The 27,217-nt window shown below is 39.1% G+C and overlaps 1 protein-coding gene across 1 annotated transcript in view; it reads right to left on the bottom strand.

The window, feature by feature from the left end:
- The window catches only part of LOC126335346 (structural maintenance of chromosomes protein 4-like), a 298,803-nt gene that overhangs the window by 174,941 nt on the left and 96,645 nt on the right, over positions 1-27,217 (bottom strand). Inside the window, 1 exon segment of the mRNA XM_049998531.1 lies at positions 7,288-7,475. Within this exon segment, the coding sequence (XP_049854488.1) occupies positions 7,288-7,475 (188 nt within the window).

Genomic DNA, 27,217 nt, shown 5'->3' with positions numbered 1-27,217 from the left:
AAGGTTATTAGAGATTAACGCCTCATAAATTTGAGGGCAAGAGGGGGACCCAGATCACGATGGACTGACTCAATCAAGAACAGTTTACAAAGAAGGAATCTGGACTGGAAAAATACAGTTTTAGAACAAGAATGCTGGAGAGGTGTGGAAGTCTCAGTCTGGCCTAGTGATGTATAAATGGGAAACTGAAGATGATGTGTAAAGTACATTTTCTTATGTTACTCATACGGACTTGGGTGCCACCACTTTTTGATTCCGGGAGTAGGCTACATCCTCATATGATTAAATACTAGATATCAAAAACATTTAGAGATAAATGCTATGAAATATTTACAAAAAAAAGTATTCATATTGCTATGATGTTAGTTGGAAAGTAAAAATTAAAAATCTGAAACAGACTGGGAAAAAGTGAGAATGACTGAGACAATCTTGTTGGTCATCAACACAAACTGGAAATGTATATTCCTCGAAACAGAGAATAAAGCTTTCAAAAAAAAAGGTTCTTTAACTTTGATGCCATATGCAACCCTTGTCTTGGGAAACTTCACATTTGGGCACGGATTTATTGCATTATTTCCGTGCTTTATTGCTTTATTTTTATGTTTTCTGTTTTCAGTGCTGACTAGCCATAGCTAAAGTTGAATTAAATGTATTTTGAAAGCTACATTCCTTAGGTTGGCTATGCAGTGGTATGTATATGACTAGATGAATGTGGGAAATCTTCCAAAACCACCCTCAAATTGGATGATAGAATCAGCTTTTCTCAAATAAGGACTGAACCAAGGCAAACCTTATCTTTCCAGTTTGGTATCACTGTGTAAATATGCCAACTAGAATGCAGGATTCACAGTTCTATGAATACATATGATATTGTGTTATATCCTCTAGAGCTGAGAAGGTCCCAGTTCCTGGAAAGGACATCTTTCAGGCTTTCACTTTCATACTTTTGTCCTCTCTTCCAGCACAGAAAATTGTATTTTCTCTTTTGGCTGGCGCATCTGGGCTTACAGATTAAGTATAGATGTAGACCATATATGTCCAAGTTCTTCAGTGTCTACTGAAATAGCTCTGTCATGTAAAACTGAATGTAGAATCAGAAAATCCACCAAGTGTCTTCTTTGTCCACATACAAACAGTAAACTATTGTTATCATTCCATTGTGCAACAAGGAAAGGAGCACAATGGACTCATACGCAAACTAAGCGAAGCTGGTTTCCCGGACGGACTCGTACGTCTCATACACTCATGTCTAATGAACAGGTGTTTCAACACTAACGTGCAGGATAAACAATCAACACAAAATGGTATCCAAGCTGGAGTACCCCAAGGAAAAAAATCCTAGGGCCCATCTTGTTTAACCTGTACATTAACGACTTCCCAGCAACACAAAACACGACGTTAGCCATCTACGCGGATTACATCGCCATCCTTGTGCAAGATTGGAAACCATCGAACATCAGTTCACAAATACAGACAACACTCAGAACAGCTGTGCCTTGGTTGGAGTGATGGTGTATTAAAGTAAACGTCGACAAGTGTGAAGGAGTTCTGTTCACACGTAGACCGAAACTACTGCGCAAACATCAACACAGTAGACCGATAACACTACATACACGACCAATACATTTCTGAGAGAAAGTCAGATACCTAGGTGTCTGGCTGGACCGGAAACTTACATGGGGGAATCACATCGAGTACGTTGTCAACAGAGCACACATGAGGCTCAAACAGCTCTATCCAATGTTCGACAGGGAAAGCACACTGAATAGGAGGGTGTCGAGGTCCATATACATGACACTGATTAGACCTTTGATGACATACGCAGCTCCCGTCTGGGGATATGCAGCTCCTACACGACTGCGCCGCTTGCAGATCATACAGAGTGCTACGAATCATTAGCAACGCTCCACGCTACACACCCACCGTGGATCTCCACCATGAATACAGCCTTGATACCCTCACGGAAGTATTCCAAAAACCCACCACACGTTTATACAGAAACTTGAGACACTCGAACAATTCTTTCATCCTCACTCTGGGAAACTTCAATCACAACCATAGGTGGAAGCACAAGCGGCCAAAGACACTACTAGCTAGGGCATAGCCACCTACGGTAAACTAACATGCACTAACAAGCGACAAACATCGGCAAGCCCCTGGATATCAGCAACACTGACTGGTAATTACCAGGTGCTATTAGAGCCAACCAACAGGCCACAGCAGGGATACTGACGAGCTCACCCACTGACACACAAACAAACCGCCAACATTACCTTACACTGTGCATCCGATATATGACCTATCGGACACAAAAATGATAATAAACCTAACTGTTGCAGGTTGCTGATGCTGAACGAGAACTCTACACTGGCACCCAGCGGCAACCACCGAGCAACACAACTGCACAACGACAAAGATATCAACATGCATGATACCCATTACTAACAAAGCCTACCCTTGCACGACCTATCGCAGGCAGCAAGACATCCGCTACTGCTCTTACCAGCCGACCTAACTATCACAGACTTTTTGTTTCCCTTGGCTCTTGCCTTGGCACTTTTTTTCCTCTGCCCTACAAACCGCTACCCTTTGTTCGAATTCAAACAAATCTTATCTCCAGATGAGCACGTATTAACCAGATGTACGCAAACATCGCAGTACCCACATCCTGCGACACCTCACATTAGTGGAAACTATCCCTTATGCAGAGATGGCAGTAGACCTATTGAGTTGGCCATGCTGGTGTGGGCGTGGAGGGGCTCCACCATTATTTTTTTTTTTTTTTTTTTTTTTTTAAAAAAAAGGGAAAGGAGCATCATTGTGGGGATTGGTCACAGATATATTGCTGCCATTTTTATGTTGCACAAGGGTTCTGCATGTTAGGGTGTCGGATTGGTCCCTGTGGGCAGCCTAATAAGGGCTGTAAGAGGAAGCAACAGAGATAAGATTGAGACCACTACTTCAGCACTGTTCTGTGAAGGTTTGCTTTGACTGCAGAATAGTGTCAAAGCTGTCACTGCATCAAGGAACCCACATAATTTCATGAAGAAAGAATGACAAGATTTATAGTGACTGCAAAAACCTGAATATTTCTTGTCATGCTAGGCAATGTTAACTCTGCAGTTTCAAACAGAGTTGCTTACAACCATTTCTAGGAATCTGTGAGAATTCTGTAATGAAGAGAAAGCCTTTACCTATATTCCTGGTGAGGAACAAGTGCACCATCTTGCTTCACCTCCCACCCTTATGCCCTCCTCATGCCTTCATAGACATATATGGCTGGGAGGTGCCTCATTTCCCAAATGTAACTTTGTGGTGTAGAGGCATTGTCTTTGACCAGTAATCAAAATGTCTTATTTCCCAAAACTGATCCCAGCCTCTGATTAAATTCTGAATAAAGCTCATTACTAATGGCGGCTGAATACTTCTGGTGGTGTCACCCTTGTTCTGACAGTGGCTTTGTCGAAGAGGGCAAAGGAGCGGAGAGAGGTTCGGGGCACCCTACTGGCCTTTGGATGGGAAACTGTCCCTAAAAGGCAGAAGAACCAGCAACGAGCAAAGGCATGAGGATCTGGAAGACAATGGAAGCCACTGCATTAAAGAAACATAATGTCTAGCCTCAGGACAAGTGGTTTGTAAATGGAAAAGTGTTGAAATGATTTCTCCATTGCCAAAAGACTCCAGATTAGTCCCCCGTTTGGAATTCCAAGAGGGGACTGCAAAGGGGGAGGTGACAATGAGACAAAGACTGAACCCTCTATAAAATGGTAACATTCTTCAGGTTGGAGTTTGGAATGGGAGAAGCTGGAATGTGTAAACAAAAATAATGAATTTCTGAAAATATTACGTGATGCCTTTGCTTTTGTAAAGCTAAACTGATCATCATGCAACAAATCTCGTTTCTTGTTCAGTCTTCTATATATTATTCTCGTTGCGGCTTCAGCTGCCAGAGGCTGCAGTCAAGTGACTGTGAGTTTTGTTTGCACATGTGTGTGTGTGTGTGTGTGTGTGTGTGTGTGTTTGGTGAAAATGTTGGAATGAGGCAGATATAGGAGACAACTGTAGAGGTGATGAACCTGTCACGTGGTGTTGAAGCAAATTGGATGTTGTTGGTGTCTGATGAGAGACGTTATCTTGCATGAGTCAGTGAGTAACAGAAGTGTTAGATATAAATGGGTAGAGAATAATTATAGTGTGTTATCGCATCAGTCACAGGCAGGCTATCACAACCATAAAAGGGATATGCAGGCTAGCCACTTGCACAGTTCTGCAGCTGGGTGCACTGTAATGAGGGCCTAGCTTCTGCACTGTAGAATTTTAATATCAGAAGTGGGATAGATTGCTATATGTTGTAGAACAAGGCAGAGTTTCCACAGCTGACAACACCTGTACAAATTCATGAAGAGGTGTTCAACTGGTCAACATAATCCCTACCCACACCATTAGAGATCCCCCTCGATATTGGTCTCTTTTCACAATGTTTGGATAATGAAATCGTGTTACACATTCCCTAGAGATGTGAATCCATCGAGGATCACTATCCAGAACAAATCTGGCTCAGCTGAGAAAAGAACATTGGCCCACAGTTTGACCACCTACGTGCCATGTTGACAACTCCACTCTAGACATTCCCTTCTGAGAAGGAGCATCAGAGGTACACATGCAGTAGATCTCTGACAATTAAGACCACTCTGCCAAAGCCTTCTGTACACTGTTTGCTTCAATGCAACGAGTCAACTGGACACTGCAAGACAGATGCCACTTGCCGTGCAGTACTAAGGTGGTACCGTCATGCCCTTACAGCCAAATACATCCTCTCTTCCTGATGTCACATGTGGTCAGCCCTGCCCTGATCTTTGGGATAAAGTTTTGGTCTCTATAAACTGTCGCCACATCTGAGAAACAACAGATAGATTCATGTTAAGCCATTAGGGCACATCAGTTGCGATTATCCTGCTCGCATTCTTCCTGGTAGGTGTCTTCTCTGTGGCATACTGTACCATCTGTGACTGTGTACACAGTGATTGTGGAAGTGTAACTACCCAGAAAACACTACCTCATTTGATAGGCCCCCCTTATGTCTCCATTGGCGTGGTTGTCTGTTGACTGAAATGCTGTCTTTCTTGAAGAACACGATTGTACAGGCATGTACTGATAATTTGTATGATTATACTGTGAATCAGACACAGGACACGGAAACAGTGCATTGTAGCAGTCACCAACAGAGTTCAAAACGAAGTCGGCATGGAAACAGCGCTACATGAAAGTAGGAGATTGTGACATACAGTAAGTGTATTCAGAGCTATTGTAACATAAATTTAAGTTTTTACCACTGCTTTTATTAGTGGTTTCAAAATGAAACCACTTGGGCAGTACGTAGTTTCAATACAAAATTTATTAAAATTTAGGCCCATTTTTGCTGGTTGCTTAGTATTTAGGACTATAATTTGTTTTTGGCATTATGAGTTCAAGGAAGTTTTGAGCTGTAGGATTGGGCCTAGGAAAAATGTGAATTTGCTTTCAGATATATCACATCACATGGTTGTGAACAGTATGTCTTAGTGTTCCAAAGTGAAACAACCTCCTTAAAATAATTCTTTACTTTTGGCCAATTTCTTCTTGTATTCATTGATTACTATGATAATAAATGTTAATTTCATAAAAATTTTCAAAATCATATGCCAAAATGAAACCATTTCCTTAAAAGAACTGGGCAATTATTTTTGTCAATTTCTTCTTGTATTCACTACTTACTACAATAATAAAGGTTACTTTTCTGGAAGATTTACAAATTATATATATTTATTCAAATTGTTCGGACTCAAAGGGTTGAGGAGAAGAACTTTCAGGAAAGACTGGAACATCATACAATAGCACAGGCATAAAAGAAACGCAATGTCTCGAAGGAATGAAATAGGACTACTACTGTCAAAGCTCTATGTTACTCACAAATTAATGTTACTTTCAATTCCAAATTTACGCATATACAAGTACATGTGGTTATCTGTGAGGAAATGTTACTCTAAAGAATAGACGTAAAATTCTGTAAACGTGAACCTTGTGTGAGCTAGCGAGTAGCTGTAAATGCAGAGAAATATAAGTTTATACAAGTAATGAATTATAAAAGCCTGTCACCTTCGATTACATGATTAATAACTCTCAAATGGAGTCAGTCATATATTGTACCTGGTAATAATAATGTCTAACAATACGAAGGCTGGGTACAAGCAACACTATAGGACACGGGCTGATGTTTTCTCATTCATAAAAAACAGGGCCAACAACAAAATTCCAAATTCCAACACTGAACACTAGTCATGCTCCTTGCGACATTAAAAAAATCATCTGAGTAAAGTAAAGGTAGTCCACTTTTCTTTTTGGTTATAAGGGAGCACTTTTTCAGGTAGAATCCATTTTCCAAGGTGCTGAATTCTAGTAAATCCCATTTCAGGTCTAGTTTTCTGAGGTGGCACTGTGTATATCTCAGTCATTTTAAGCAAATTATTTCATAACTTCATTTGTGAACATCCTTGCTAGTTAAGTAAACAGAGTACAAGCTCTGTTTGTTAAAAACTTGGGGTCATACGCAAATGTACCCTCCTTAATACTGCTATTTTGACAGACATTTTACTTGGCAAGCACTGGCTGGCTTGAGATAGGCCATAGCCTGATGCCAGTTACTGACTAAATAGCATCTGTTTCAGTTGCAACCCTGGTTTGTCTCTTTTTGCATCAAAATCTAAAAATGATTTTCTGCCCCACTGTACCCAACACACTGGAGTTATGAAATAATTATGTATATAAGCTGTGGACTAATGCTTTGCTTAACCTGTAAGAACTGGTTTCATGAACAGTAAAAATCTGGTCTTTGCCATCCCTGTTATGTTATCTATAAAACAATGATTATTTTATGGGAGAGAGAATTTACTGGTCTTCAGGCTATGTGAACATCATGTAACAAAAATTGTAATGTTTTCTATTGTTATTCAATGAGTGGCAAAAATAGCTATGCTAAATACAATACTAAAGGTAGGCACATCTTGTTTAACACAATGACAACATTCTACTCACCAAGTGGTAGCAGGAGAAAACACACACAAAAGTGCAAGCTTGAAGCCAGTGGTTCCTTCTTCTGGCAGAAGGGTTGAAGGGGAAAGGACGAGGGATGAAGGAAAAGGACCGGCTAGTTTTCCTAAATTATATTATCAAAAATTAATTATTTTGTTGACATGATAAAAAAAAAAGAATACCAAAGAAATTAATTTTGTATACAGAGAATAAACTTACTCATATTTTTGGTGCAAAATGTGTGTTAAACGAGCTATTTCATTCTTGGCTTGAAGGTGGAGAACAGTTCTTTCTCTTTCTTCCCTCAAATTTTCCATTTCATCTTTTGCTATATTTCTTGCATTTTGTTTTTCTTCTACAATAGATTTAATTTTTTCTAGCTTCTCAGAGATGATCTGGCATCGATACTGCAAAAAGAAAAGTGTCATTAGGTTACAACTGTTTTCAATAAATGTAATTTGGCTTTTCACTGAATAATATATCATGTCTAGATTTTATGGTGTTTCCAACAAAGTACTAAAGATTGGTTCCTGTATAATAAGTCCTGTCTTATCTGAAATATGTAACACATCACCAACACAATGAATTTTCCCAGAGAGACTGAAATGTCCCGTTGTTATTCTCCTCTTTAAGAAAGGTTACAAGAGAGGTCATTAGCTAACAGTCTGTTTCCCTACAGATATCATTTTCCAGAATTTCTTACAAGCATTAAATAACGAAATATCGCTGTTTGGTATTTTCTGGGACCTATCTAAGGCATTTGACCAAGTGAATCACAATATTCTTCTATATAAACTGGAGTTTTATGGGACTGATGGGTATATCTAACCAAAGGAATGCAGAAAAAATGAAAAGCACTGTGCTGCATGTGTTCTACAGGTTTAATTTATTATGGTTAACCAGTTTTGACTTGCGAGCCACTGAGTAATTCAATCAATGTAATCTGAGGACAATATTCTGACTGGGGAGAAACCACTTAGAATCAGTCTTGGGTCTGCTACTGTTCCTCATAAATGTAAATGATTTTCCAAATAGTAGTAGTAGCTTTATTCATCCGTAGAGATCTTTTTACAAGGATATAGGAGATGTCAAAGTATTTACAAGTTTAGACCAATTTAAAATAAGCTAATTCATATACACATATATTTAAAGACTTGTAGTTAGACATAATCACTAGATTTACTACTGGTATACAATACTTTTTTTTTTACAAATAACTTATCAAATAATGTAATGCTACACCGCTCACTCATAACTCACTATCAGTCACCACACACACTATACACACATTTTTCATAACACCACACACACACACACACACACACACACACACACACACACACACACACACTGGTGATCTCTGGTCCATATTCTGTACTGCAACTTCCCATTTGCTATCCTGAAAAATTGAGTCAGAATCCCTCCACAATGAGTGAGATGTTGAGCTAAGAAAGAGGAAGAGATGTTAGTATTGTACCATGCACAGCTTGGGGATAAGTATTTCTAGAAAGGAAAAAAAGAAGAAAAAAAACATAACGTGAAGGTGTTATGTGAAATGTTTTATAATCATTATTATTATTTATTTGTACAACATTTTTTTTATCAAACTCCTACTCTGTTTTATCTAAGCAATCATTCAATGTATAGAATATCTTGCATAATGTCTTTTTGTAATTTTTACAATCTCTTTTGGTAATTTACTGTACAGTTTTATTCCTTGGTAGAAAATGCTGTTTTGAGTTTTATGTTTATTTTTTCTTGGTAAATATAAGTTGGGTCTATCTTTTGTTGCATGGCCATGGACAGAGCTGTTTGTGCAGTAATTACCAATGTTATTTTTGATGTATATAACTGAAGGTAAATGTATTCACATGGAGCAGTTAAAATCCCCAATGTTTTGAACAGATCTTTACAATGAGCTCGACTAGTATTTTTGGTTATTATTCTTAAGGCTCTTTTTGGGAGTTTGAAAATTGTGTTCATATTTTGTGCATTTCTTCCCCCCAAAAAAATGCCATAGGTAAGAATTGAGTGTAAATATAACTAAAAGACACTGCATGTTACACACTAAGGACATAACATGCTGATGACATTCTGTTTGCAAGTACCTTTGTGTATTCACACCACTTCAACTGAGAATCAATATTCATTCCTAGAAACTTTACATTTGTTACACAGTCTATGGGGGTGCCATCTACATTTAATTTAACATTGTCATTTTCTCTCTTCAAACTGAAATTTATGGCATTTGTTTTCTTTATGTTCAATGTCACTTTATTGCTTATTGACCAATAATATACTTCCTTGAGAGTTTCATTTGCTTTCTCGGCAAGGCATTCTCTTGTTTTCTCAGAGACTATAATATTGATGTCATCAGTGGAGAGAATTTTTTCAGCATGGGTAACACTAGTGAGAAAAGCATTGATTTATATCAGGAATAGTATTGGTCCTAATATGCTACCTTGTGGAACCCCTATATTTATGTATTTTGGTTCTGATAAGTGTTTTACTAAATGTTTACATCTTTTTTGAAGTATGTGTTATCTCTACTCTTTGTGCCCTACCTGCTAGGTATGATCGAAACCAGTCATTAGCTGCCCCTCTTTTTCCTAATGCTTTTAATTTATTTAATAGAATCTTGTGGTCAACTGTATCAAACACCTTAGAAAGATCCAAAAATATGCCTATGACACACTCATCTTAATCAAGAGCGTCAAGTACAACTTTTGTGAATTCTACTATGGCTGACTCTGTATTTTTGCTACTTCGGAAATCAAACTGTGAATCGTTTAAAAGATTGTATTTATTCAGGTGATTAATTAATCTATCTTTCATAACTGCTTCTATTACTTTTGAGAATGCTGACAGCAGGGAAATGGGCTGGTAATTTTCTGTGTTCTGCAGTACCTTTCTTAAGCAAAGGTACAACTCTTGCCTGTTTTAACTGCTCTGGGAATGTCCCTGATGTGGATTCATTTATTATATTTGTCAAGGGGCCTTGTATAATTCCTATGCATTGTTTCAGTGCACACATTGGTACTTCATCTAAGCCTACTGACTTTTTATTTTTTAGTTTTTGAACAGTTTCATTGACTTCATTCTCTGTGGTTGGAAGTAACATCACTCTATTTAGTGCAACATTATTTACAAGTGTTATATTAGTTTTGGGGAATTTTTGTTGTAACTTCTCTGCAATACTTGAAAAATGCTCGTTTACATAGTTTTTTAAGTGTTGTTGATCGTTTATTACCTTATCCCCCTCCCTTAGCAGTATGTTATTCTGCGATTGTTTGCCTCTCCCCGTTTCCTTTTTTTATAACATCCCAGACTGCTTTGCTTTTATTCTCTCCATTATATATTATTTTGTCATTAAATGATTTTTTGCAGCAATCAGCACCTTCCTATAGATATTTTTGTATCTGTGATAGAAATTTAAGAATTCTGGATCACTGCAAATCTGTTTCATGGAACTCAGGTGTTTTAAGTGTTTGGGAGGACTTCTTAATACCTGCTGTTATCCATCTGTTTTTGTGAGATGTTGGTACAGACATGCATACTTTTGGAAATGCCTTTTCAAAGTTCAATTTAAACAATGTGGGGAATTTAGAGAATTTCATATTCACATACACTTCATCCCAGCTTTGTTTTTCTAGTTCTTCTGAAAAATCTTTTATTCTGATTTCTGATAGATGTCGTTTGTAGGGTTGTAATTTAGGGAATGATTCAATGCCTCATTTTACTGTTGTTATTTGACAGAGATGGTCTGACAGTCCGAGATCTTTTACAGCTACAATACATTTTTCCCTGTACATATTTGTGGCCACATGGTAAATTACTGATGCAGTCATTGTAGTAACCCTTGCTGCACTATTGACCAATAGGGACTTGCCAAAACTTTGAAGGATGTTAAGAAAGGTGCTGCTGGATTCATTTATGATATTAGTGTTGATGTTAATGTCCCCACACAGAATTATGTTGACCTTTGTACTTGACATTTTATCTAGAACTTCTGTTAATTTATTGAAAAATGTGTCCACACTACCACTGGAAGATCTATACACAAACAAAATGAGTAATTTCTTGGTGATATCAAGCCCAGTTAATTCAATAGCTGATATTTCAAAGTGTTTGTCTTCACTTACTGTACTGAGGTCATGTCTTGATTTGATCTGTGTTCCTTTTCTGATATAAATGCATGATCCTCCAACCCTCTGCAGTAAGAGTTTGCCCTTTCATACAATGATAATACTACATGTTGGATTTCTGTGTGTCTACACCAGTGCTCAGTAATACAAACTACTGTTCAGTCTAACATTCAAACAGAAATGTTCTTTTAGCAGATGACATTAATATTGTAGTCAATCCAAGTATATATGCAGCTGCACAAGAAATGGTAAACAATGTTCTTAAAAGTATCACTGACTGGATTTCTGCGAATGTCTCGTCTTCAATTTTAAAAAGACGTATCGTATTCAGTTCTGCACATCTATGGGTACTACACCATTGATAAGCATAACACATGGAGAGGAAATTATAGATAGGGTGGAAACTTCTAAATTCTTAGGGGTCCATACTGATAAGAATTTAAACTGGAAAAAGAAAATTCCTGAACTCAAAAACTTAGTCCAGCCACATTTTCACTTAAGAGTCGCTGCAAAATTTTGGGAGAGAGAAATCATTAAGTTGACATATTTTGCATATTTTCATTCAATAACGTCATATAGAATAACATTTTGGTGTACATGTTCATCTTGTAGACATCACTTTAAGGTGTCAGGTTTTTCAAATATTTCTTTACAGTTATTTACTCACTCATGAATTTTGTTGCAAATAATCCACTGCAGTTCAAAAAGAACAATGATGTATACAATTATGATGAGACAACAAAAAATGTCATTCGTTATGTCACATTAAGGTTGCCTTTAACACAAAAAGGGGTGCAGAATGTTGCAACCAAAATTTTTGATTGCTTACTCAGTGACAAAAAATTTAAAAATAAACTGAAAAAGTTTCTTCTTGACAAGTCCTTCTATCCTGTAGAAAAAATTTTTATTACTGCAATTGTAAAAGGAGGTAATTAGGAATTACTAGCTTGCATTTGATGTCTTATATATATATATATATATATATATATATATATATATATATATATATATATGTCTGCTTGTGTCTGTGTATGTGCGGATGGATATGTGTGTGTGTGTGCGAGTGTACACCTGTCCTTTTTTTCCCCTAAGGGAAGTCTTTCCGCTCCCGGGATTGGAATGACTCCTTACCCTCTCCCTTAAAACCCACATCCTTTCATTTTTCCCTCCTTCCCTCTTTCCTGACGAAGCAACTGCCAGTTGCGAAAGCTCGTAATTCTGTGTGTGTGTTTGTGTGTTTTGTTCATGTGCCTGTCTGCCGGCGCTTTCCCGCTTGGTAAGTCTTGGAATCTTTGTTTTTAATATATATATATATATATATATATATATATATATATATATATAACTCATGTAACATCATTATGTTTTGCCAAGCGAATGGTCCATGGAAACTGCAGTGGGACACCACAGATTACACATCTTCAGGTTAGCAGTGAATAACACTTTGCCACAAAATGATCACATACTGCTATTTTAGGATAATCGTTTATCTCTGGAGTACTTTCATTCAACTGACAGTCTTCTAGCAAGTCAACATTGTAAAAAATAACAGTGACAGTAGCTTTTCCTGGAGATGCAGTCACAGCCAAATTATGCAAACTTATTATCCAGACACCACATTATTGTTTTACAAAATCAATATCTGCTTTTCAGTTGGTTCTGCACAAATATCATTTTATTATGCACGTGTCCTGAAAGTTAGAATGCATGAAGATCAAGATCAGTTGAAAAAGACTGTGGCCACACGGCAAAGAGGTTGTTTGTGACGAAATAGTTCATGAGTGAACAACTGTATGGCAGTGCCCAATGGCTACAATATTTCTGCAAGTGACATGTTGCTATCACTGAGTGTGCTGATGAACTGACTGCATCAGAGCTAGTGAGTAGCTTTTTATCTCCTTCCCCCATTCCTCCAAGCTGCTGATTCATTCACAGTCCATGCTTGGGAATGAGTGCCCAGCTGATGTTTCCTTCCCCCTACCTTAAAAACATCACTTTGTCCATATTTAGTACCCAGTAATGTGTTGGTGACGTTTTCACTGTTGCTCCACCTGCTCCTGACATCAGTTTGTTATGGGATATTTCCTTCTTCTTTTTCTTCTTCTTCTTCATTAGGCGAAGTGTGGGTTCATAGCCCTTACTAAAGATGCTGCCACTATCACTATGGATTGGCTGTTCCCTTACTAGAATCTGGATATATCCTTTAATTTCACAGTCCCAAATATTAGACTTATGTGTTAGAACCTTTTCACGGTCGTAATTCATTAAGTCTAATTCCAATAGCCCCCTCCCCAAGAACCATGGACCTTGCTGTTGGTGGGGAGGCTTGCGTGTCTCAGCGATACAGATAGCTGTACCGTGGGTGCAACCACAACGGAGGGGTATCTATTGAGAGGCCAGACAAACGTGTGGTTCCTGAAGAGTGGCTGCAGCCTTTTCATTAGTTGCAGGGGCAACAGTCTGAATGATTGACTGATCTGGCCTTGTAACACTAACCAAAACGGAATTGCTGAGCTGGTACTGCGAGCGGCTGAAAGCAAGGGGGAACTACAGCCGTAGTTTTTCCCGAGGGCATGCAGCTTTACTGTATGGTTAAATGATGATGGCATCCTCTTGGGTAAAATATTCCGGAGGTAAAATAGTTCCCCATTCGGATCTCCGGGCGGGGACTACTCAAGAGGATGTCATTATCAGGAGAAAGAAAACTGGTATTCTACAGCTTGGAGAGTGGAATGTCAGATCCCTTAATCGGGCAGGTAGGTTAGAAAATTTAAAAAGGGAAATGGATAGTTTAAGTTAGATACAGTGGGAAATAGTGAAGTTCAGTGGCAGGAGGAACAAGACTACTGGTCAGGTGACTACAGGGTTATAAACACAAAATCAAATAGGGGTAATGCAGGAGTAGGTTTAATAATGAATAGGAAAATAGGAATGCGGGTAAGCTACTACAAACAGCATATTGAACGCATTATTGTGGCCAAGATAGATACGAAGCCCATGCCTACGACAGTAGTGCGAGTTTATATGCCAACTAGCTCTGCAGATGATGAAGAAATTGAAGCAATGTATGATGAAATAAAAGAAATTATTCAGATAGTGAAGGGAGACGAAAATTTAATAGTCATGGGTGACTGGAATTCGTCAGTAGGAAAAGGGAGAGAAGGAAACGTAGTAGGTGAATATGGATTGGGGGTAAGAAATGAAAGAGGAAGCTGCGTGGTAGAATTTTGCACAGAGCATAACTTAATCATAGCTAACACTTGGTTCAAGAATCATGAAAGAAGGTTGTATACATGGAAGAAGCCTGGAGATACTGACAGGTTTCAGATAGACTACATAATGGTAAGACAGAGATTTAGGAACCAGGTTTTAAATTGTAAGACATTTCCACGGGCAGATGTGGACTCTGACCACAATCTATTGGTTATGAACTGTAGATTAAAATTGAAGAAACTACAAAAAGGTGGTAATTTAAGGAGATGAGCAACCGCATCAGCAGCAATGTCTCACAAAACTGAATAGATAACACAAGATGTAAGACAGTCCTCTTAGACCCCTCTGTACCCCAGTTCCAAGAAAAAGTGTCATAATGGACCAGAGTTCTTAAATTTCTTCCATATAATTATAGGTAATATACAATGCAGTGAATGAACACAAAACATCTGGGGTGTTATTAAAATGGTAACACAGAGAGACCAACGAAAGAATAACAACATACAGATAAGGGAGAAAGGTCAAGTAATAAATGATCCACACCACCTAGCAAACTTTGTGTTGTAGAGAAATCACAACAAATTTTCCCAAAAAGAAATATAACACCTGTAAATAATAATGTTTTAAATGCAATTATGTAATTTTCAACCATAGAGCATAATGCCAGTAAAACTGAACAGAAGTAGTAGTCATAGACGGGGATGCCGACATCACAGAGGACTCCTCTCCAGATGTCAAGATAGGTCCATCCTTGCAGTCACGGTCTCTGGCTGAGCTACCTGTCACCACCTCCCTATTCCTGATGTGTCACCATTGTCACTGGCCAGGGCACCACCTGAATATGGGGGGGGGGGGGGGGGGAGGGGGGGGGAGGGGGGGGGCGATCTTGTATCATAGACTAATAGCAACTCAGCCTCTGACTCAGATGACACAGCAAATCGCTGACATCACTGCAATCTGAACTAGGAAGTGCTTTAAACACACTATGACTCAGACTAAGAGGTGCTCACAACGTGGCACATGGTTCCCTCAACTACAGTGCACAGCCAGTATGTATGAAACTATATTGGTCATGCAAGAGCACTTCTGATATCATCTTAACTCATCATGAAGACTTGGCACATTCGGGAGTACTACACTGGAGGACTTTGGCTATTGATAAGTTAACTTTGTTTCGGATCCCTGGACTCATAATCCACTTTTTGTACTGTGACTTTTATTTCAGTGTGAGAATAAATCACAGTATTCATCAAGTTTGGTAACATTACTTCCCTGAATTCTCTTGTGTCCAAGTACCCTGGACAATGGCACATTTTTTCCCTTGTCATTGTAGGAGGAGAAGGGAGTGTTGAATGTTCTGGGCATATATATTTGCTGAGTAAATGCAGAATTTCTTTACTTTATTTTTTTTTTTCATATGTGGGGCACTCAACGTCATGGTCATCAGCAAGTACATGAGTTGCATAGACTTAAGGGAATTAAATGAATCAGAGCAGATGAGTACGTTCTCAACAGTAATATGTGTCATGTGCTCCACCACACTGTAAATTGCACTTAATTATGTGTCAAGTGCAGTATACTTGTTTGGTAAGTAGACCTCGAAGACACGTCCAGGGAAAACCACTGAGCAGCCAAGGGTGTCTGCCAACTTCAATTCATCCATGAAACTTTCCATACAACTGTGGGGCTTATTTAAATAAAGAGTTAAAAACATGCGCCGAAGTGCCTTCTCTCATGAAGTTCAATAAGTTTAAATTTACTCTCAACCTTTTCAGCAGCCAGGATGGCTGTCAGCTACAGCCTTGGATCAGTGTTGAAAGCCTTGAGATGCATAGGTCTCACTGGTGCATAAACCAGGCATCCATAATCCAGCCAGGTTTGTACAAAAGCTTTACACAGTCCTCAAACTACACACAGGGCCAGACTGTGATGTGCTGGGACAAAGAATACATTATTTTCTATTGTGGTGGTCACACAGGTAGCTGGTCCAGGAAGGGATGGGGAGGACCCGGCAGGGGCCATACTGGTGATGTTCAGACAGTTTAATATTTCTGATGCACGATGGCAGAACTGCACATCAGTTTCTGCAATGAACATATCAGATATCTCCTGTCTGATTTTATGGGAACATCACTGCAAATATTAATCAACTTTCTGTAACTGTATCTTTTCATAAACAGGTCTTGATACGTACAAGAAACACTTTGTCGTTGCACTTTTTCAATTGGAGAAAAAAAAGGTCGTGGTTCAGTTTAAGCACAATTACAAGTCTTAGTTATATACCACCTATATTTTCTCTTGTGTGTGCCATAACTTTCAGCGAAACTCTTTCTGATTTCTAGAAATGATTAAAATATGTTGCTATAACCAAGGTACCATGAGCCACCACTTGTACTGTTCCTGCATTGATCTGTCTTCCTTCATACACATGCCACCTATGAGTGCACATATACATACATTTACATTGTTATGCATTCACATGTGCACTGCATGTGTGAAGGATGGGTAAGCATTTCCACCAGGTGAAAATGCATTAAGATCAGGCATAGTAGCTTAGTATCAGCTGTTGTCTGTGACATATCTTTGTGTGTCCTTGTCGTCAATGATGTGGAACAATTTATAAATGAAATTAAGCTGTGTCAATTGCATTGTCATCAAAGATTGGACAAATACAACTACGATGCAATTTATAATTTATGGACGAAATGACAAAGGAATGGGCTATTATGTGGTAGGCTTGAATATAAATTATCGTTCTTTATAACCGATTTTATTTTATGATGAACCAGTGTGCATGAGGAATATAGTAGATTGCTAAGTATTTTAAAACTATTTTTGAAAGGTTATTTAATAAATTTAAGTTGAATTTTTAATGAAATACACAACAAAAGAGTTTCTGACTGTTTGAGCTTAATGTAAGATTCCTCTTGAATTTTTGCACATCACCACTCTTAGCAAACTTTTCAGCTTCAATACTGAATCCTTCCCCGTCGATGGCAGTATTATGAAGGAGGCAAATGCACTTAATTATGCGATCAGTTATGTCAATGGATGTTTCAGTTCCCTTTCTCAGTAATCTCCGTTTATCTATAATTATACCAAATGTGTGTTTCAACAACTTTTCTTGCTCTGGAATGCTTATCATCTTACAGGTTCTTCTTGTTATCCAAACATCAGTGAGAAAAGGAATAAGTTTCATCTCCCAAAATAACGCATGAGTACGTTGTCAACAGTAATATGTGTCATGTGCTCCACCACACTGAAAAATTTCCACACAAAAAATTTTTAAAGTTCTGTTGGTGGTTGTAGTAACAGTTCCCCATTCATAAGTTTCTTATTTAACATACTTGCTTTGAACCTACCTCCCTCTGACTATTTACTGTAGGCACCAACATCTACAGCTATAAATTTGTAACTGGCAGCAGCAATTGCCTCACTTACAAATGGATATACTGCTTGTAATTGCAGAATATTCTCCCAGAATGTTCACGAATTTTTGAAGAGATATTTTAATTCCAAGAAATATGAACAGTTCCTTGTCAGAGGTAACTACCATAAGACAACAGCGGATGATTACACGGTCTTTGCTGAGGGGAAAAAATCAAATATATTTTGAGTTTTTTTATACATGAATGATTAAAATTACATGAGAGTCCAATACTAGGCCTGCACTGGTCACCAGTAATGTGCTTTTCTATCCTGTAGTATTTAACACTACACTAAATCCAACCACTTCCCATCGCTATGCAAAGAGAGCACTGGCACTACTCAATAAGTCCCCTTTATGTGTGTGTGGGTGGGGGGACATTGATAGCAGTGTCACAACCATTTCAAAAATTATTTTGTAGTTTTAGATAAATTTCACTTGCAGTAGTGTATGGCTTAAAATACAGCAAATGGTAAGCTACATGCTATCACAATTTTTCAATATGATTTTGTGCTTGACAAATAGCATCATTTTGCAATGATCACTACCACAATTATGAAAAGCTGAGTCGAAACAAGGCCCCCGGAGTAGACAACATTCCATTAGAACTACTGACGGCCTTGGGAGAGCCAGTCATGACAAAACTCTACCAGCTGGTGAGCAAGATGTATGAGACCGGCGAAATACCCTCAGACTTCAAGAAGAATATAATAATTCCAATCCCAAAGAAAGCAGGTGCTGACAGATGTGAAAAGTACCGAACTATCAGTTTAATAAGCCACGGCTGCAAAATACTAACGCGAATTCTTTACAGACGAATGGAAAAACTGGTAGATGCAGACCTCGGGGAGGATCAGTTTGGATTCCGTCGAAATGTTGGAACACGTGAGGCAATACTGACCTTACGACTTATCTTAGAAGAAAGATTAAGAAAAGGCAAACCTACGTTTCTAGCATTTGTAGACTTAGAGAAAGCTTTTGACAATGTTGACTGGAATACTCTTTTTCAAATTCTAAAGGTGGCAGGGGTAAAATACAGGGAGCGAAAGGCTATTTATAATTTGTAAGGAAACCAGATGGCAGTTATAAGAGTCAAGGGACATGAAAGGGAAGCAGTGGTTGGGAAGGGAGTGAGACAGGTTTGTAGCCTCTCCCCGATACTATTCAATCTGTATATTGAGCAAACAGTAAAGAAAACAAAAGAAATGTTCGGCGTAGGTATTAAAATCCATGGAGAAGAAATAAAAACATTGAGGTTTGCCGATGACATTGTAATTCTGTCAGAGACGGCAAAGGACTTGGAAGAGCAGTTGAACGGAATGGACAGTGTCTTGAAAGGAGGATATAAGATGAGCATTAACAAAAGCAAAACGAGGATAATGGAATGTAGTCAAATTAAATCGGGTGATGCTGAGGGAATTAGATTAGGAAATGAGACACTTAAAGTAGTAAAGGAGTTTTGCTATTTAGGAAGTAAAATAACTGATGATGGTCGAAGTAGAGAGGATATAAAATGTAGACTGGCAATGGCAAGGAAAGCGTTTCTGAAGAAGAGAAATTTGTTAACATCGAATATAGATTTATGTATTAGGAAGTCAGTTCTGAAAGTATTTGTTTGGAGTGTAGCCATGTATGGAAGTGAAACATGGACGATAACTAGTTTGGACAAGAAGAGAATAGAAGCTTTCGAAATGTGGTGCTACAGAAGAATACTGAAGATAAGGTGGATAGATCACGTAACTAATGAGGAGGTATTGAATATGATTGGGGAGAAGAGAAGTTTGTGGCACAACTTGACTAGAAGAAGGGATCGGTTGGTAGGAAATGTTTTGAGGCATCAAGGGATCACAAATTTAGCATTGGAGGGCAGCGTGGAGGGTAAAAATCGTAGAGGGAGACCGAGAGATGAGTACACTAAGCAGATTCAGAAGGATGTAGGTTGCAGTAGGTACTGGGAGATGAAGCAGCTTGCACAGGATAGAGTAGCATGGAGAGCTGCATCAAACCAGTCTCAGGACTGAAGACAACAACAACAGTTTATTAAGAAGCTAATGTAAGATGCTTCATTACTAGATGTAAAAACATGTTTTAACCAAATACATTTTAGCCTATTTTTTCAGTAGTAGAACTTTTATTAAAAAAATAAGTTGAGAAATGGCTGTAATGTGGTCTTATATACCTTGAAGTGCTTCACAGCATCAAAATCAGAAAAGCAGATTTTCTCCCTTCACCTGACAAGTCCTGTGACCTGGTCCAGTGTGCAGTGTGAACAGAGCTTCAGAAAAATGGATCAGATACACCCTATCTGCTGCCCAAATTCTGTGACTAGGGCACTTCAAGCTGTTCAGTGCCCTTATGGACCTCAGCATCAAATGTCTGAGGTGTGGTAGCAACAACAGCTTTGAATCAAATACCAGGCCAAAGAAGCATCACCAAACCTTCAAAACACAAAATTGTGTTCCTCTTTTGCAGTTATGTGAAACACTATTTCACAATTGTCTGCAGAAACTCCAAAATCAGTATGAGTAACCCACTCTTCCAACCTTCTAATTGAGAGTTGCAACTGTTGACTTTCTGTTGTGAACTAGGAAGGAGTGAAAAATGAAATTACCTTCAAATAAGGAGTATTACATTGAGCTCCTTTCTATACTCATTACACTCTTTATAGCAATGTTATACTTAAAATATTGAATCAGGACACCATTTTCGTTCTCAAAGTTAGCCACTCTATATCCTAGGATACATTGAGATAGGAAGGACTGTATAAGTATAGCAGTAATTCATGGAACCATCACAAAAGATTGTAGCTCAAAGTAGTATCATATGCCCTGCCCATACAAAAAGATATGTCTATTAGATGTTGCCTCCAAAGGAAGCCCGTTACACACCTGCCTCCTTTTGGTCCAAGTTGTCAATACTGCATCAGTTTCTCTACAGTCCACACTGAGAGTGACTAAGAGGCCTCCTGTTATCTAGAATCCAGACCAGGTGATGATTAACTGCACACTTAAAGGACACAGCATTGTTGGATCTGAAGATCAACCCACCCCTTTTCACAGCCGCAGAATGGTGACTGGATGCGACATCACGGCTGATGGTAACAGTAGACTAGGTGATGTGTGATGATCCAATACTTGAGTTGAACTAGTGGAACAAATCTTTCTCTCCTTAATAACACTGCAGCATGCTCAAAAGGTATAACATTTCCGAAGACACAAGGATCTCAGTAACTCAGCCTCAATGACATGTTGTGGTAGATCCCTGCAGCACATTATGTGCTTAATAGTCCCCAAAAAGGAGGACCAGGCATGAGAGTCGTGCAGTAACATCCCTGAGACCATCTTAAACTAAATCTTCATTACTGTGCAGCAACAGGGAAAATAGTATAACTCTATATGGTGCATGGACTATTACAGCAGTAACTTGCAAGTTGCTATTGGGGAGGAAAGGCAAGGAATAGTATTAATCACTGACAAACATGGTCACACTATTGGCAGCCCTTTCCTCAGTGATCGTACATTTGTGTAGCCTGCACAATCTCAGTACAGGGATATTAGTATCTTTAAAATGTGTCACTTGGAGAGAAATGATCAAATTCCTAACTGTGCTAATTCCAGCTTCTCTACATTTCTCCCGAATATGATTAAATTCCACTACAGTATGGGAGCCACTTTTTCAGTGACATTATTCTATGGCTACTTCTTTATCTTGCTGCTGAGATTATAACCATATCTTAGCTGGCAGTTCAGAGGATGGACTGGTTCATTTTCTCTGACATTCATATTTCAGTACTTCTGTAGATGGGTCCTCTTTGAACTTGACTGTGTGGAATGGTATGATAGTTTTTGAACTGTTGTTTTGTTTCTGTCTGTTTGTACAACAATTTTATTTTGATGGTAATTTTGGTGCTGATGAAAATTTTGGCATAATGCTTGCTGTAATTTGTGACATTCTTTGTTGTGGTTTAACCTGCCTTTTTTTTGTCCCCCAAATTCTGCATGTGTGATTTCCTTATTACCACAGTCAAAGTAACAGTTAGTTGGGAAGTACACTTGCAAAAGCAAGTATCTACACTTATGCAGCTGTCTGTGCCTGGAAAGACGTGTAGACTCTGGTGACTGGTATCTTAACCAAGGAGGCGAAAGATGTCAAAATGTTTGTGGCTCTATTAATTTGTTTAATTTTTTCCTCCAAGCATTGGGCTCTCATTAGATAACTTACATTTCCTAGGCCTCTTTTCTCTTCTGAAATATTTTGCAGTTTTGATTCCATGCAATATGATCGCCAGAATAATTGGCGTAGAATTCAGGAAGTAGCATATGACTCCAGCTTTGTGAGTTCCCTTTCTACATTTGTCAGATGGTGTTATTGTGGGCCACAGTGTTGGCACACGAAATAATGCAGGGTATTTGGTACATATAGCTACACTTTTAATCAGAGGAAGCCTGCCCTAAAGTACTGTTCGAATTTCAGAGAGTCAGAGCGTTATTATAGTGGTTGCAGTCTTCTCTATCTCATCCACTGACACATTTCATAATATTTCGGACACCTGTTATCTCTCCATTGGACCCTCCTCCAGAAATACCATGGCATCAACATAATGTCACAGCAAGAGACCAAGACTGCTGAACTTAATTTGTGCTTTTCCAGCAAGATAGAGAATTTGCTCCAACTTTTTGTATTTCAGGAGTTTACTTGTTTTTTACCTATGGATAGTTCAGTAAATAGTGTAGAAATAAAGAGATGACTCAATGAAAGGCAGAAGCATTGTGTTTTCAACAGATACAAAAAAAAAAAAAAAAAAAAAAAAAAAAAAAAAAAAAAAAAAAAAGGGTAGAGAGATTTGCTTTGCTAGCTTTCGGAATGACAGTCTTTCTCAAGTTGTAGCAGAAGCATGTGCAGCCCCCCCACACGCACGCACGCACGCACACACACACACACACACACACACACACACACACACACACACAGAGAGAGAGAGAGAGAGAGAGAGAGAGAGAGTGTGTGTGTGTGTGTGTGTGTGTGTGTGTGTGTTCGACAATGTTTCTGCTGTAGCTTGAAAAAGGAATTATTTCATTCCGAAAGCTGGCAAAGCTATGTAACTTGTTTTTGTATCTGTCAACGATGCAGCACTTCTGCCTTTTTGGCGAATAATTTCTTTATTACTGAATAATTCATTATTCTCAAAAAGAACTTCCAGTGCATTATCAGTAAATAGTGTATCATTCTTCAGTCTTTTTACTGATTATCATGATGCCCTTATCTCTTTTAATAAATAAATTCTGGTGCAGATATACGCTGTGTTGCAGTGTGGACAGAATGCTGCAATACAGGGGAACTTTGGGACATAATGATCCATTTACCATTCAGAACGCATGCAGCCAACAGTTGACGACACGTCTGACCTGCTAGCCACACACATCATTATAACAGTGTGTGGCAAGACTCCTGTAATTGCAGCATCAATGTAGCATTTCTTCAATTGGTTGTGTGTGTCATAGCTGCCAACAGCAAAACGACTCAGCCAGGGCATAAGAACGTTACAAATAAACAGACTCAGTGACCCACTGAGTAATGAAGTTTGGCAACAGAGCTCCATTGACCAGTTTGTTGGTCAGGCAACCTCCACCAGGCAGCCACCTGTCACACTCCTCGAGGTATGAGAATTAATGCCAACAGGCTGTAAAGTCTTTGGTAAGCTGCCACCTGCCATGCTAAGCACTAAGTTCCAACAACATGGCTGCTGCATACTGTTCAGCTGACCACAACCAAACTGCTGTGTCAGCATGTCCATCCCAGAAGGGCATGTGGCCTTCAGGCTCAATTGTCTCTGCTACACTGGTACAAAGAAGCCATGGGTCGATGCAAGGCTGTGCCCACTGGGCAAGGGTGCCCACCTGTATCTGTTACAGCTTTATGCAATTATAATTTTTTTTTTATGTAAACTGTCTTTCTTGTTGTGGTCACTGTTACATCTGACACATTCCTGCCTCCCTTGCCTGCTGATTGAACCCACAATGCCCAAGTGAGAGCGTGACTACATCATCCTGAAAATGGAAGAACCTCTCCCCACGCTTCCAGCAATGTTTGTGTTGTCACGTAAGTGTTGACAGAAGTGGAATGGCCCAAGGGAAGATGGATTTCGTTGCTGCAAGTGAAGCCAAGTAGCAACACCATCATGAGTAAGTGGCAACATGTACATAATGTAACTGCATGTAAGTTCCTTGTATCTGATATTGTGTCCATCATATTTCCTTGCACTGATGTACAATAGGCAAATATGTCAGGACTAGAGGGATGTAGCCATGAAACCAAGCAATATGCACTCAGTGTAGCCTATTAGGTCATGCGACCCTCATGTACAGTCCCCTGATGTAGTGTGCTGAATGCTGTGACGAAGAAACACTATGCCAGGCAGTGCAGAGAAAATAATTAGCTAAACCATGATAAGCTTAGAGTTCCTAAGAAAAATAGGTGTGGTGCAGGTTAAATTCAGGCAAGATGGAGTTTGTGTTCTGGCAGACCAAAAGACACTATTCCGATGTGGCCGATACCATATTCACTAAACAGTCCAATCCATATTATGTATCATTACATAAATTTGGAGACTCATAAATATATCTATTCATTTATGTTAATTACTAGTACATGTGATACCACTGACTACAATACAAAACAATTCTTTTCATAATTCTGTCGTATCTTAAACAGTATAAAGGCCAAATCCGAAAAGAGGGTTGTCAATCAGAAACAACAGTTAGCACTGAAAGCATATTTATTATGAGCACCAACATACAGCCAGAACATAACTAACCTCCCGGATAGGGAGTGCAGCAATTTATACAAACACGGAATATTCCAGAATGACAAAAATTAAATATTCTAGAACATACAAACATAAGATATTTGGAAAACCTTCAAGCAATAATAAATACTAAGTAAAAATAAATGCTGATGTTGAGTTTGAACTGGAATCTGCAGCATATCAGCCAGCAATGCTAACCACTGTGCCACACTGTATACTTCCCAGCTTGGGGCAATGCTCCATCTCCTAGAGAAACAGTGACCCGTTGTTTCTTAAGTTCTCGTTGGAGTCAACTGCAACACCCTCGATCTAGATCTTTTCAATGATCCTCTGTATGGCGGAACTGGTGAATCCTTGTGTTCTGGTCATGCTGTTATATCCTCATCATTACAATGAGCACTGAAGGTAGATCCTCCTGCCAAAGTCTTGCAATCATCGAGTGGTTCATGAGTTTCCCTGAATTTTTCATCATTGATTTGCAACACTGGACTGTAGTCATATGGAGGACATGGATGTCTCTCGCGTCTTCCTGATCAAGGGTCATAATCCTCAACCACATATGTGACATCTGACAAGCAAAAAAGGATATAAAATGACCTGAAGTATCAGTTTGTTAACTTTCTGATAGTCTCACGTTCCACAAAGGCATAAAAATCTTCTGCACAGGTGTAAAAATCCCTGTCAAGTCTCCCAGGTAGTGCCTCACTGTCTGGTACTTAGTCTTATAGCGCACTCTCACTCTCTCTCTCTCTCTCTCTCTCTCTCGAGTGTCCAGTGTCTGTTTTTGAGCCAGATCACTAGCTTCTTCAGTCCTGGAGATGAAGTGTTTCACACAGTAATCCTAACTATCATATGGTTGAAACAGGAACAGTGTATCCATTGTCGTTTCTGCCTTGCGGAAGTGGAGCACACTGTGAAGTCTGTAGCGTCTTGCTTCACTACGCTGTATGGAAATGTCACGACGGGCAGTACTGCATCACATTCTCTCTGCTCGAGATCAACGTACAACAAGAGCACATCTGCCAACACATTATTAAAGCATTCTGTGAAGCCATTTTTATGTGGGTGATCGACAGTTGTCATCTTGTGGACACAACATGGAATTTTCTCTGATACTAATCTCAACTGGAAAACTTTTCCATGATCAGAGATGGTATGCTCTGTGCTTCTATGAGAAATTTCACAATTTCTGGACTTCTAGCAGCCAGCACAGCATTGGTAACAGCACAGCAGGTGTGGTAGTCAGTGCTATTATCCACCGCTTCCTGTTTGTCAGCTTCGGGGACCTTAGTAAGAGGCTGATTCCAATTTGGTGGAATGGTGCTTTGCCTCAGAAGTAACTGTGGCACATGGCATTTCTCACATAGTGAGTAATGGATCAGTAACACCTGTGTTCGATTCCGTCTAGACTCATCACAAAGCTCAGATGACCAGATGTTGGAGCATCATGGAAATACTTCGGGATCACTGGCCACAGATGAGGTGGGATGCCAAGCAACCATTTCTGACCCACTGGGTGATAGTTCCTCTTATGAAATGTTCTGTTTATTAATTGTAGCCCTCCTTTGGTCGGTTTCTCATTCTTCAAGGCTTTTATGGTTTTCAATAATGCTGGATCTTCCCTCTGTTCAGCAGCAATGTCGTTTAATGATGAGTGAAATTACATCCACACTGCTGTGTCCTACCTAAGGATTCCTTGAGAGGTAGTCAGCATCCTTGCATTTGCATCCATTCTTGTATATCATTGTAACATTGTACTCGCGAAGCCTCAGTGCCCATCTCACTAGTAGACCTGAAGAATCCTTCAGGCTAGTCAGTCAGCATAGTGAATGGTGATCTGTCACAATGATAAATGTTGAGCCAGTTTATTGCAGCCAAAACTTGTCAATGCCCCAAAAAACTGCAAGGCACTCTTTCTTGGGTATAGAGCAGTTAGTATCAGTCTTGGAGAGTACTTGAAGCATAAGCTATCACCTTTTCAGCATCTACCTGAATTTGTACTAGGACAGTTCCTATTCCACAACTGATACTGTCAGTGTGAAGTTCTGTCCCAGTGTTCTCGTCATACAATCTAAAACTGGAGAATATGTTAGCATCTCCTTAAAGACTACAAAACATCTATCTTTTACCTTGTCCCAAGAAAATTTGGCATCTGCCTGCAGTAGTTTTTGCAAAGGATGTGTTTTTGCAAGGGACATGCCTTGGTGCAGAAGTCCTTTATGAATTGCCAGCAGTAAAAGCACATTCCAAGAAAACTTCTCACATCACGAATGTGCCGATGAATTGGAAAATCAGTGACTGCTCTGATTTACTAAGGATCACCAACAGACTTCATTGCCAGTCACTAGGTGCCACAATATTTTTATTTCTTGGGTGACAGAGAGGCAATGTTTCAGATTCAGGCAGAGACTTACATTCTGCATACAATTAAACACTGTTGTCAGGTGGCTTAGATGTTCTTAAGTGTCTTAGAAAAACCATCATCTCCACATAGCAAAGACGCATCATCCATTTAAGATGCTGAAGCAGGTTTCCATCATACATTCTAAGGTGGCTGCA

The sequence above is a fragment of the Schistocerca gregaria genome, chromosome 2, assembly GCF_023897955.1.
Source record: "Schistocerca gregaria isolate iqSchGreg1 chromosome 2, iqSchGreg1.2, whole genome shotgun sequence".
NCBI lineage: Eukaryota > Metazoa > Arthropoda > Insecta > Orthoptera > Acrididae > Schistocerca > Schistocerca gregaria.
The sequence above is the reverse complement of the archived record's forward strand: the minus strand, read 5'-3'. Positions and strand labels throughout refer to the sequence as shown.